Consider the following 14,183-nt stretch of genomic DNA (forward strand, 5'->3'; position numbering starts at 1 on the left):
GTGAAGATCACTACCATCATCATCACCACCATCACCACCATGGCCATCATCACCATCATTACCACCACCACCACCATCACCACCATCATCACCACTATTATTGCTCTGTCCTCAGTGAAGTGTGTGGTGGCACTGCCTGGCAGGGATTGTGACACACCCTTGCTTGGTGGCTGAACCATGTGGGCTACACCCCCATTTCCAGTGCCCCCTCCGGGGCCCCCTGTGCCCTCCCTGTGCCCCTTCCTGAGAGCTGACTGAGCCCGGGCGGCGGCCTGGCCGCAGGCCTCTCACCATCAGTGGGGTTGGCGAACTCCTTGGGCACCGCGGCCCCGTCGTCCAGCTCCACGGCCTCTAGGCCCGCGCGGACGCCTTCGATCTGGACTTCATGCTCGCCAGAGGCCCCGTCCTCCTCCGACCTCGCGCTCTCCCCGGTGCGCCGGAACTTCACCACTCTGCAGGAGACAGCGAGCTCAGCCCCCAGTAAGGGGGCTCGTGCCCTGGGCCTGCAGCCACGGGCCTGGGAGCCCAGGAGAGGTGAGAGGCTGCCTCCCGGAGCGCGTGGAGGCTGGCATTTCTATGGCTTAGGTTTTGTGTATAGCGCGCGCGCGTGTGTGTGTTTGGGGGGACCTTTGCTCTGGACCTGAAAGCCCTTTAGACGACCCACCCCGCCTGGCTTCATAGCTGACACACTCTGAGAAGACACATATAGGCAAGTTCCTGGTGACCCCCAGAGTGGACTGTGGCGCCTGCCAGGCTAGGGTCGTGGCATGGAGCCCCTCAGAAAGGAGGTCCATCGCTGACTGACACCGGGCATCCCTGCCCCAGGCCCTAGCCCACACCCTCTGTTTGTAGGCCACAGAAGTTCACTGAGTTTTGTTTTGTTTTTTAAATTTAAACTGGATGCCAATATCTTTGAATTGTAAGAATTCATATAAAATTCCACATTCATACCCGGTGCTGGTAGCTCAGGCCTGTAATCCTAAATACTCAGGAGGCTGAGATCTGAGGAGCACAGTGCAAAGCCAGCCTGGGCAATAATTCCATGATACTCTTATCTCCTTTAATGAACCACCAGAAAATAGGAAGTAGAGCAGTGGCTCAAAGTGATAGAGCACTAGCCCTGAGCAAAATACAGCTCAGGGACAGAACCCAGGCCCTGAGTTCAAGCCTCATGACCACCAACAACAAATTCCACCTCTCTACCGCCCTTGGAAAAGTAGCACACCCAGTCATCATTTGAACCCACCTGTGGCCCGAGCCCATGGAAGTGGCACCCCTTGTGGACAGAACAGGAACTACCCAGGTGACCATCATCTCCCTGGCTCCCAGATACTCCAGGCCTGAGCCCCCTGGGTCTTTTGCTACTTACCTTCCACCTGCACTGCCTCCTCCATACCTGGTCTTTCCCCCACCCCCCAGGTCTGGCCCTCTAGACATCTGGCTTGACACTACACAGATCTGTGCTATCTGATTCCCTCTTTTATGCTTTTATTTTTTCCTTGCAGTCTTAGGGACTGAACTCAGGGACTTGTACTTTTTTGTTGGTGGTGGTGGTTGTGGGTCTTGAACTCTGGGCCTAGGCGCTGTCCTTGAGCCTCTTTGTGTTCAAGGCTAGCGCTCTACCACTTGGGCCACAGAGTCACTTCCAGTTTGGGAATGGTTAATTGGAGATAAGAGTCTCACAGGGACTTTTCTGCCCAGGCTGGCTACGAACCACAATCCTCAGATCTCAGCCTCCTGAGTAGCTAGGATTACAGACATGAGCCACCAGCGCCCAGTGTGACCTACACTTGCTAGACTAGTATCCTGTCACATAAGCCACATGTTCAGCCTTCCAGCTGGTTTGTTTTAAAATTTATTTATTTATTTATTGTCAAAGTGATGTACAGAGGGGTTACAATTTCATAGTAAGGTAGTGCGAACATTTCTTATCCAATTTATTACCTCCTCCCTCATTTCCCACCCCACCCCCCCTTTCAGCTTGTTTTGGAGATAAGGACTTCCTGGCTTTGCCTGGGCCAACCTCTGCCAGTCATCTTCCTGTCTCCACCTCCTGAGTAGCTGGGGTTACAGGTGTGGCCCACCCATGGAGGTCCTCTCGCTGTAATTTATTGTTATTCTGGGGACATCTTTGGTTTTTCTCAGCAGCACTTTCTTCTTCTATGACACAGAGGTAAAATTACACTGTCTGGCTGGGTGCCAGTGGCTCACACCTGTAATCCTAACTACTCAGGAGGCTGAGGTCTGAAAGTCACAGTTTGAAGCCAGCTGGCCAGGAAAGTCCAAGAAACTCTTCATTTCTAATCAACCGGAAAAAAGCTCGAAGGGGAGGTGTGGCTTTGTAGTAGAGTGTCAGCCTTGAGTGAAAAAGCTAAGGGAGCACACCCAAGCCCCAAATTCAAGCTACACACACACACACACACACACACACACACACACACACAAACACACACACACACAATTACCCATCTGCTTCTGTCAATACTTCTGCCTTTTGGAGGAGGGAAGGTCCCCGCAGCCATCTTCTACCCTCGCAGTCCGGCAGGAAGCAGCAGTGTCTAGTGTTTCTGTGGGATTTTGACTGCTCTGGAATGTCTAGGAATTGAATGGCACATGGGGCTATGTGAACAGCTAGAGGGCAAATCTGGGAAGCGTGTGTGTGTGTGTGTGTGTGTGTGTGTGTGTGTGTGTGTGTGTGTTTGAACTCAGGGCCTGGAAACTGTCCCTGAGCTCTTTTGCTCAAGGCTAGCACTCTACCACTTTTAGCTACAGCACCACTTCCAGTTTTCTGGTGGTTCATTGGAGATGAGAATCTTACAGACTTTCCTGCCTGGACTGGCTTTGAACCTCGATCCTCAGATCTCAGCCTCCTAAGTAGCTAGAATTACAGGTATGAGCCACCAGCACCTGGTGTGTTTCCTGTTTTTGTTTTTGTTTTTTTTTTTTGAAAGTTAAAAAAAGCCTATTTAAGTACTGCATTATTCCCTGAAGCTCCCCAGTCAGTCTTTGGGCTCCTGTAGGGGACCATTCATTTCCATTCTCTGCTTGGGAACTTCTGAGAAAAGACAAATGAAAAGTCACATTGCTTCTGTAGATGAGAATAATTTGGTAAGGACTTGGAATTCTCTTTGTTGGTTTTTTTTTTTTTTTTTTTGCCAGTCCTGGGGCTTGAACTCAGGGCCTGAGCACTGTCCCTGGCTTCTTTTTGCTCAAGGTTAGCACTCTACCACTTGAGCCACAGCGCCACTTCCAGCTTTTTCTATATATGTGGTGCTGAGGAATCTAACCCATGGCTTACATGTACAAGAGATGAACACTTTACCACTAGGCCATATTCCCAACCCTTGAATTCTCTTTGTTACCAAGACTGGGCTTGGAGAGGGCATGGGGGGAGCAGAGGGCTGGAGGCTGAACTAATACCTCACCCCATCTGCCTGTACCACTGTGCAAAACACTCCATGTGCACAACAGCTCTGGCTGCCATGGGGTTCTCACCACCCTTGTATCAGAAGAGCGAGGCCCCGAAAGTCACAAAACTTGCCCATGGTCAGAGCTCAAGGCATGGAGTCAAGGGTCAAGCCTAGCTCTGCCTGGCTCAAAGCCTTGGGCTCACTGATAACGAGAGGCTACTGGCTCTCCAGATCCAACCATAGCTCTCTATTTATCCTGGTTTTGAAAGCAAACTGTCTTCTTTTAAAGGCTAGTCATGCTAGTACACACCTGTCACCCAAGCGACTTGGAAGGCAGAAATGAGGAGGAAGGCAGTTTGGTGATACCCAAGAGGAAAGTTAGTGAGACCCCATCCTCACCGACAGCCAGACATAGTGGAGCACACTCATCATCCCAGCTACTCAGGAGACAGAGGGAGGAAGATCTGGGTCTGAGACCAGCCCCAGGCCAAAACCTGAGACCCTATCTGAAAAAGAACTAAAGATGGGGGGCAATAAGACTGGAGAAGTTCTGAGTTCAAACCCCAGCACCATTTCTAAAGGTTTTATTTTGAGTTTCATTTAATTTTTATTTTGAGATTGAACAATTAAACTCAGAGCCTTGTGCTCACGGGCAACTGTTTTACCACTGGAGCCATGCCTCCAGCCCCTTTTGTGTTGATTATATTTGAGATAGGACCTCTCTTTCTATCTAGGCCAGCCCTGGACTTCGATCCTACTGCATCATCTTCCCTGTGTCACTGGGAATGATAGGTGCATACCACAGCACCCAGACTCTGTGCTTCCCTCATAGTTGAGATTACAGGTATGCACCGCTACATCCAGCCATAGATAGGTTGAGATGGAGTCTCAAGGATTGGCTAATCTCAAACTGCAATCCTGTTCACCTCACAAATGACAGGCTTGTATCACCCTGCCCAGTGCAAAACCTTCGCCAAGATTGTCTTCCACAATCTGTCCTCCAAGAATCCATCTGAATTCTAGAATTTTTCTATTGGTGAAAAATAATTTTTAATGAGATATGGATTCCTGAGTTTGAACCCTAGTACTCCTTGCCTCAGAAAGTAAATTGAATAAAAGAGAACGAGGCACACTGGGTCAACATCGTAAGACAAGCTGCAGAGACCCTGGGTCTGGGGAAGGCTCCGGACAGTAGCTGAGGCTCGGAGTCTAGGACTGGCTTGGTCAGGGACCGTGTGAAATCGATCCCACTGAGAGGACAGTGGATAAATGGGCTCCCTGACCCCTAAATCGGAAACATAAATTCCCAGGTTGGAAACACAGAGAATTACTAAAAGAGAGAAGGCCATGACTGCTGACATACTCTACCGATGCATTTTTAGAGATGAAGGGAAGCTGAGTGGATTGGCTGGACTCTGAGGAGAGAATGGTGGATGGCTGGACCTGTCCCCCCCCCCAGGGCTGGAGCTGCCTCCCCCAGGGCTGGAGCTGCCCCCCCGACACCTCCTTTGCCTGGACTGTGGTCCTAGATTAAATGTGACTTTGAGGAGATGGCTTAGCACCTTCAGGGCTTGGGGTTTGGGGGGTGGGCAGTACTGGAACTCAAACTCAGGGCCTCTTGTTTGCTAGGCAGGTGTTCTACCACTCATGCCACCACCCCACTCCCACCAGCTACTGTCTATATTTAGTCGGTTGTGAGGCTTGAACTCAGATCTGGGCACTGTCCCTCAGCTCTTTTGCTCAAGGCTAGCACTCTATCACTTTGAGCCACAGTGCCACTTCCTGGTGACTCATTGAAGATAAGAGTCTCATAGAGACTTTTTCTGCCCAGGTTGGCTTTGAACTGTGATCCTCAGCTCTCAGTTTTCTGAGTAGCTAGGATTATAGGTGTGAGCCACTGGTGCCCCTCTCCTGTCTTTATTTTTTAGGTAGTCTCATGCTTTTGCCCAGGGCCAGCCTCAGACCTCCATCCTCCCATCTCTGCCTCCTAAGTAGCTAAGATTACAGGTACACATCACCATGCTCAGCCTGTGTCCTGTAGTTTCAAACTACAAGCTCTTTTCCCATTTTTCCCCCTCTGGCAAACTGCTAAAATCAAGGGCAACTGTATTTCTTTAATTTTTTTCTCTTTCTCTTTGTTTCTTTCTCCCTTTCTCTCTTTCTTCCTTTCTTTCTGTGAGTGCTGGGGCTTGAACTCAGGGCCTGAGTCCTGAGCTCTTTTTGATCAAGGCTAGTGTCTACCACTTTGAGTCACAGCACCCCTTCCAGTTTCCTAGTGGTTAGTTGGAGATGAGATCCTCACAGACTTTCCTGCCCGGGCTGGCTTTCCGCTGCGATCCTCAGATTCAGTCTCCTGAGTAGCTGGGCTCATAGGTGTGAGCCACCCATACCTAGAAACTCTGTTTCTTTCTTCTTCTTCTTCTTCTTCTTCTTCTTCTTCTTCTTCTTCTTCTTCTTCTTCTTCTTCTTCTTCTTCTTCTTCTTCTTCTTCTGCCAGTCCTGGGGCTTGAACTCAGGGCCTGAACACTGCCCCCTGGCTTCTTTTTGCTCAAGGCTAGCACTCTACCACTTGAGCCACAGTGCCACTTCCAGCTTTTTCTCTATATGCAGTGCTGAGAAATCTAACCCAAGGCTTCATGTATATGAGGTGAGCACTTTGCCACTAGGCCACATTCCCAGGCCCAACTCTGTTTCTTTCTTAAGGCTTGTCTTCAAATGGAAATGAAAAAGAGACCTCTGACATTACATTATGCCCCAAAGGCCCAGACTATGTTTTGAATAAATTGGGTTCCTAAAAATATTTATCAACAACATGAGCCAAGATTTGCTAAGGGGGTGGAGGTGGGAAGGGTTAATATGAAATGAAAAGCAAGTGCTGGTCTATGTTAATATATAAGGGTGAAAGCAGGCTGGTTCTCCTCACACATATTTCTTGGCATCTGTTGTATGTATTTTTATATATAGCTTATACCTTACTAAAATAGTTAGGAACATTTCTTTTACATAATTCTCCTATTTATGGGAGATAATAACTTGAGGAAATAGATGTCAACATAAAGATCTTACATGTACCATCACCCCCTTCCCTTAGCACCTTTGACTTGATGAGGGTAGTTTGTTAGGCTTTGATTTGTTTGTTGTTGTTGGTACTAGGGTTTGAACTCAAGGCATAACAGTTAATATGTAGGCACTCTACCACTTGGGCCATACCTCCAGCCCTTCTTTTGCTCTAGTTATTTTTTTTTGCCAGTCCATGGCTCCAACTCAGGGCCTGAGCACTGTCCCTGGCTTCTTCTTCTTCTTCTTTTTTTTTTTTTTTGTGCTCAAGGCTAGCACTCTGCCACTTGAGCCACAGTGCCACTTCTGGCTTTTTCTATATATATGTGGTGCTGAGGAATCAAGCCCAGGGCTTCATGTATACCAGGCAAGCACTCTACCACTAGGCCACATTCCCAGCCCCTGCTCTAGTCATTTTTGAATGAAGGTCTTGCTTTCTGCCTAGAATTGGGCCGGGATCTCAAGCCTCTTGTGTTTTACTTCCTGCCATTGCTGAGATGACAGGTATGTGCCATTGTGCTCAGCTTCTTCCATAGAGATGGAGTCCCAGCTTTTCTGCCTGGGCTGCCTTGAACCTGACATACCTCCATTTCCCACATAGCTAGGATGACAGGCATGTGCCACAGCACCCAGCCACTGGTTGGGAAGGAGGTCTTGTGTATATGCCTGGGCTGGCCCAGGCCTTGAACTACAGTCCTCACAATTTCAGCCTTCGAAGTAGCTAGTATTAAAGGGGTGAGCTGGTGGAGTTGTTTGTTTGGTTTGCTTGAGGTTGGACCTCTATCTTCCAACCTATAAGCCTCGTAGCCCAGATGATGGGTGAACTTTCTTTGTTGAGATGGGGGGAGGTGTCTCACTAATTTTTTGCCCAGGCTGGCCTCAAACCACAATCTCCCTAATTTCTACTGCCTAATTGCAGGTAGAGGCCACCATACCCAGCCCTTGATTAAGATATTTAAATAAGGAAGTTATAAAAGAACAATACACATTCACTTGTTTATTGGATTGCTTAATTTTGGTGCTACTAGATATGGATCTCAGGACTTCACAGTTTTCTGTTTTTTCACCTGAGCTTCTAGAATTCTTTTCCTTGAGTTCACAAATATATCACACAGAACAGGAAGCTTAAACTGAGCTGATTCCCACAGGGTTGCACTTAGAGTCCTGCATGAGGACAGATGGTCCACCACGGTTGGGGGTGAGGGGTCGGGGGTCCAGTGTGGTGAGCAGATTTTCAGTGTGAACTGCCACAGCCATGCTCTTCACTAGCTGTGTGCCCCTAGGTGGGTGACTTCACTTCTCTCAATCTATTTCCCCAGCAGTCAAGGGAGCTAGCATCCCTGCCTCTCAGGTTGCCATGGAGATGAGAAGTCACCAGATAGAGAGTCTGGAAAAGATCAACACCATGGCTTGGTTATTTCAATAAGTGTTGACTAAGGGCTGGCTGGATGCTGAGCGTGGGGACAGGCATACAAAGGAAAGATGGTCATTGTTGCCCATGGAGGAGATGCTGCTCCAGTTGGGGTGGTGGTGGTGGTGGATGATCTATAAACAGACACTGTGTATGTATGTATGTATGTGGGTCCTGGGGCTTGAACTCAAGGCTTTTCTTCTCTTGCTTGGCTTTTCTGCTCAAGGCTGGCACTCTGCCACTTGAGCCACACCTCTACCTCTGGCTTTTTTGATGGGGCTAGCCTCAAACTGCCCTTCTCCAGCTCTCAGCCTCTTGAGTAGCTAGGATTACAGGTGTGAGCCACTGGCTCTTGGCTATAAATTAAATTTTAAATAGCCACATATAGATAGTGTCTACCATAGTGAGCAGTGCAGCTCTAGATTGCAAAACCCTCAAAACAATGACCATTCTGTCTTAGTTGTAGAATCTTTTATGCCACGGATAGTATCTGAATGGATGGAAGGGTAGGTAGATTGGTGGATGGGTTGATGCATAGATGTGTAGGTAGATTGATGGATGTGTAAGTGGATGGATGGACAGATGGAAAAATGGATGGGTAGATACATGGATGGATGGAGGAAGGGAGGGAGGGATGGATAGGTGCGTGAATGGATAGATGGATGGATGATAGTGGAGGATGGGTGGATGGATGGATGGATGGATGGATGGGTAATGGATGGGTATATAGATGGATAGATGAATGATGGATGGATGGGTAGGTAGATGGGTGGAAGGGTAGATGGACAGGTGGGTGGATGGATAGGTGGGTGAATGGATGGATCTGTCCATGAGAACACAAACAATTCCAGTCATTCATGAATAGAAGTCATGTGAAGGCTGAAGGACCCAGCTTAAGAATGAGTGCTAAGCTAGCATGTGTAAAGGCACTGAGTTCCATCTCCAGTCCTGGAAACAAAAAATCATCCTGAAAACATAAAAAGCACATTTCCACAAAGACAACCCAAAAGATTGATATGATGCCAAAGCTCTCACTGCAGCTGGCCCTGGGGGTGGCACAGAAGGACTAGGAGGTGCCTGAGCGCTGCAAAGAGCCACCCCAGAGCTGTGTGTAAGCTCCAAGTTCAAGAAGGCAGTGTCTCCTCAGGGACCTCACCCCTTCCCCCCTCACCCCTGTAAACTGCCAAGCGATTTGTGAGATCTATTAACACTTGGCCTCCCACAGGACTGAGTCTGTTCCATCCCTCTCAGAGGCACTCGGAATTCTTTTTAATCATATTGTTCTCAGGAAGTCTGTTGCTTGCAATCTGTGCATAATATATGCAAGGTATGGTTTAAAAAATATCTAAGTCGTGATTTGTAACCCACTCAGGCTCACAAGGCTTTTCGCTTATGCCTCCTTTTTATAAATTGAGGTCAATACATTTCAGAGATTCTTTTGACTCCATTCAAATGTAGTTGGAGGCTTTCAAATGGCAATTTGTGAGTCCGGCAACAAGGAGCCTACATATTTTGTTTTTACACATGGTGTTTCAGATGTCACAATAATAGTGATGCAACAATAAATAGCTAATTGTGTTAGATGTTTTATGCTTGCCAAGTATCTAGCACATTTATTTCTTTTTGCAGTGCTGAAGATCAAACTTAGAGCCTCGTGCATGTTAGACAAATGCTCCTACCACTGAGCTATACCCACAGCCCTCAACATATTTCTGATTTATCTCACTTGGTCTTCAAAATAACCATCTTGGGGCTGGGAATATGGCCTAGTGGTAAAGTGCTCGCCCCATATACATGAAGCCCTGGGTTCGATTCCTCAGCACCACATATATAGAAAAAAGCCGGAAGTGGAGCTGTGGCTCGAGAGGTAGAGTGCTAGCCTTGAGCAAAAAGAAGCCAGGGACAGTGCTCAGGCCCTGAGTCTATGCCCCAGGACTGGCAACAAAAACAAAAAACAACAAAAAAACATCTGGGGGCTGGGGAATATGGCCTAGTGGCAAGAGCGCTTGACTCGTATACATGAGGCCCTGGGTTCAATTCCCCAGCACCACATATACAGAAAATGGCCAGAAGTGGCGCTGTGGCTCAAGCAGCAGAGTGCTAGCCTTGAGCAAAAAGAAGCCAGGGACAGTGCTCAGACCCTGAGTCCAAGCCCCAGGACTGGCCAAAAAAAAAAACAAAAACATCTGAAGTATGTGCTATTATGATTGCAATTTTATTTGTTTTTGGTGTAAGGATCAGACTCAGGGCCTTAGTAAGCTAAACACACACTCTCCTCTGCACTGCACTGTCAGCTTCACAATACCAATTTCCTTTTCCTTCCTCCCTCCCTCCTTGCCTCCCTCCCTCTCTTTCTCCTTCCCTCCCTCCTTTCCTTCCTTCTTTTCTTTTTTGCCAGTCCTAGGGCTTGAACTCAAGGCCTGGGCACTGTCCCTGAGCTTCTTTTGCTCAAGGTTAACACTGTACCACTTGAGCCACAGCGCCACTTCCCGCTTTTTCTGTTTATGTGGCAGTGAGGAATCAAACCCAGGGATTCATTCATGCTAGGCAAGCACTCTACCGCTAAGCCACATTCCCAGCCACACAATACCAACTTTCTTTCTTTTTCCTTTTTTTTCCAGTACTGGCTTGAACTCAGGCCTGAGCACTGTCCCTGGCTTCGTTTTGCTCAAGGCTAGCACTCTGCCAACATGAGCCACAGCCCCCACTTCTAGCTTTTTCTGTGTAGGTGGTACTGAGGAACTGAATCTAGGGCTTCATGTATACAAGGCAAGCACTCTTGCCACTAGGCCATATTCCCAGCCCCCCTCCCCCAATACCAACTTTCTAACTAGAGAAACTGAGTCTCAGAAAGGTTGACATGCTTGCTTACATCACTAAGCTGAAAGTAATAGTCAAGATCAGGGCCCAAACCTGATTCAGAGCCAGTATAAACAGTTTGATCTTCTAATAAATTTTTTAAAAAGAATAATCAGCCAAAGGCTGGTGACTCATACCTGTAATCCTAGCTATTCTGAGTATCACAGTTCAAAGTCAGCCCAGGCAGATAAATCTGAGAGACACTTATTTCCAATTAACCAGCAAAAAGCCAGATGTGGAGCTTTGGCCCAAGCAGAAGAGAGCCAGCCTTGAATGCAAACACCACTTGAGAGCATGAGGCCCTGAATGAGTTTATGTCTCCATACCAGAAAAAGAAAAAAAATAGATATTACATTTTCTTAGAAACTCTACTGCTATTCAGGAAATGAAATCTAGCATAGTTAATTTAAAAGAAAGTGGTATGCTATGCTTAGGAGATTTCCATTCCAACATTTGCCTTTTCCTATACTCCTGATCTCAAGACCTGAGAACCAGTAATCCACTCCCTTGTGTAAGCAGTATACTCGTTTGTAGATCAGTTAGTACAAGCTTCAAAGAGAAATTTAAATTAATTAAAAATTCTCAAATGAACATGGACTTTACACTGATGGTGAAGTTATCATCACTGCAGTCTCTGACTGTCCAGTGACAGTCAGAGCCCCCAGAAAACTACCAGGCACCCCCAAAAGTCACTTGGGACAAATCCTTAATAGCCAGGAGGGAAAAACACACCTTTTCTTTAAGTCAAGAAAAATCCACACCTGCTAACAATAAAATGTCATTCTAGCTCAACAGCATCCAACAGACACAAATGCAGTCTACTTTGCCATCCAAATGGCTAGTGATTCTGAAAGTTAAAACAGAATGCCCTCTCAAACCATTCTTTTTGCATGCTTCCTCTCTTACTTTTGGAACTAGCATCTGCTTGTGATAAGAAAATGCTGAAAGTCTTCCCTCTTCTCCCTTCCAGGGTCCCTGTCTTTTCTTTCACTGTCTGGAGTATTTTCTTGACCAACTCTCCAGGGATGATCCTTGCATTTCATTCAGAAGAAGGAGAGAGATTTCTTGCACAACCTCCCTCCCCCCCAGCTCAGTCCTCTCATGCACACACTCCATAAACAGAAGCTCTTTAACCCAGCCTGCAATCTGGGAAGGAAAGAATCTCCGCTTAAAAAAAGAAACCATTTGCAACCTCCTATGTATCATTGCTGTCCAAAAGACCTTGCAGACGAAGGGGGTGTCGCGGGGAGGAAGCAGGGATTTCACAGCCCGGGAGAAGGGCTGGAAAGGACAGATGTCACGCGTTCCCTCATCAATTCTGTCCACATTTCCAATCGGCAGCCACGGCTCTCTTAAAGCACTGTCCTCCAGATCTCTCTTTAAGAATGGGGACGCGATTTTTAAGGGGGAGGGCGAGGGGGCACACGATACCCCCCACCACCCACGGCTTCCCTTTATCGGGATCGGATGTGAAAAATCCCTGTGAGTCAGTGAAGTGGAAGCGGCTGTGCCCGGGGGGTGGGAAAATGGCTCGTCTCCTCCAGGCCGCGTTCCCTCCCGCTGCACGGTGGAGCTTCCACGCGAGGCGGCTGGCGGGGAGGCGCGGGCTGCGGGCTTCGGGGTGAAAGGCTGCGTGCCCGCCACCGGCCCTCCCACCCCGCCCGCGGTACTCACGGCAGCTGCCGGAGCTGGAACAAGTCCTCCTCCATGGCCGCGCTGCCCGGGCTGCGCCCAGCTCATGGCTCACATCCCGGCTCCCGAGCGACGCGCTTCAGCACCGGGCGCCGGACAGCTCCCGCCGCGGCTCCAGCGGCGGCCCGGCCGCGCCGAGACAAAGCTGCCACCGCGGGGACCTGGGAGAGTGGGCGGGGAGGAGGGGGGAGGGGGAGGGGGAGGAGAAGGAGGGAGGGGGGAGGAGAAGTGGGAGGGGGAGGAGAAAGGGAGAGAGGAGGAGGGGAGGAGGGGGAGCAAGAAGGAGGAGGAGAAAGGGGAGGAGGAGGGGGGAGAGAGGGAGGGGAAGGGGAGCGGGAGGGGAGGGGGAGGAGGAGGAGGAGGAGGAGAGGGTGGAGGAGGAGAGGGAGGAGAAGAAGGAGGAGGAGGAGAAGGAGGAGAAGGGCCTAGCAGGCTGCGCGGGGAGGGGCGATGGGCCGGGGAGAGCCCTTCTCTGTTCAGTTTCTGTGGTGTCTTCTCTCTGTGGTTTCTGGGGCTCCCCTGGGCTACTTCTGAGGTGTACCAGCCTGGGAAAGGGCTGTGGAGATACCAAAGTATGTCTTGGGCTCTCTGATTTTTCTCTGAATGTTTATTCGTAGGGATTTATTAATGCTATCAATCTTTCAAAACCCACGTCGCTGTAACAAATAGAGGATATGGTCCTTTTTAAAAATTATTATGTGTTCATGGGTGAGTAAGCACCTGCTGTGTACTGTCATCAGCATTGGGCTTTTATGGTAGAACAAATGGGACCCAGTATTGTCATCCTGGAACCGAAGGTCTGGTGACATGAACCAAGAAAATAAGCTCAGCATGGTGGCTCATGCCTGTAATCCTAAATTCTCTGGAGGTTGAGATTTGAGGATCATGGTTCAAAGCCACTCAGATAGGAAAAGTCCGTGAGACTCTTATATCCAATTAACCAGTAAAAAGCAGGAAATGGAGCTGTTGCCCATGAGTGCTAACCTGGAGCAAAAAAAATCTCAGGGACAGTGCCATGAGTTCAAGCTCCAAGACCGTCTCACACATACACACAAAAGCAAAGATTCCAAAATTTAAAATACCCAGGATCTAAATAGACATTTCATTTTCTTCCTTTGCTTTTTTTTTTTTTTTTCAGGTCCTGGGGCTTGAACTCAGGGATTGGGTGCTGTTCCTGAGCTTTTTTTGTGCAAAAGGCTCTACCACTTGAGCCACACCGCTTCCAGCATTTTCTGAGTAGTTCAAGATAAAAGTCTCATAGACTTTCCTACCTGGACTGGCTTTGAACCCTGACTCAGATCTCAGTCTCCTGAGTAGCTAGGATGAGAGGCTAAACAGACATTTCCTCAGAGGATATATCAATGACCAAAACACCCATGATAAGATGGTTGGTCAAAGTCCTGTCATCCAGACAATGCAGATCAAAGCTCCCAGGAGATTCCAGTGTAGATCTGCCTGAGTGGCTGTAATAAAGGCAGGCGGCGGGGGGGGCTGGGGATATAGCCTAGTGGCAAGAGTGCCTGCCTCGGATACACGAGGCCCTAGGTTCGATTCCCCAGCACCACATATACAGAAAACGGCCAGAAGCGGCGCTGTGGCTCAAGTGGCAGAGTGCTAGCCTTGAGCGGGAAGAAGCCAGGGACAGTGCTCAGGCCCTGAGTCCAAGGCCCAGGACTGGCCAAAAAAAAAAAAAAAAAAGGCAGGCGGGGACAAAGTGTCACTCTTGTAAATCAATGTAAAAAAAGTGCTCACAC

At 48.5% G+C, this 14,183-nt stretch overlaps 1 protein-coding gene across 1 annotated transcript in view; it reads right to left on the reverse strand.

Moving 5' to 3' along the window:
- Positions 1 to 12,457, reverse strand: part of LOC125349019 (SV2 related protein) — a 43,328-nt gene extending 30,871 nt beyond the window's left edge. Inside the window, exons 1-2 of the mRNA XM_048342777.1 lie at positions 12,412 to 12,457; positions 292 to 452 (exon numbers count right to left, since the gene is read on the reverse strand). Of these exons, the coding sequence (XP_048198734.1) occupies positions 292 to 452; positions 12,412 to 12,446 (196 nt within the window). The 5' untranslated portion in view covers positions 12,447 to 12,457. The remainder of the gene's footprint in view (positions 1 to 291; positions 453 to 12,411) is intronic.
- Between the last annotated feature and the right edge of the window lie 1,726 nt (positions 12,458 to 14,183).

This window comes from Perognathus longimembris, chromosome 3, assembly GCF_023159225.1.
Source record: "Perognathus longimembris pacificus isolate PPM17 chromosome 3, ASM2315922v1, whole genome shotgun sequence".
In the NCBI taxonomy this organism is placed as follows: domain Eukaryota; kingdom Metazoa; phylum Chordata; class Mammalia; order Rodentia; family Heteromyidae; genus Perognathus; species Perognathus longimembris.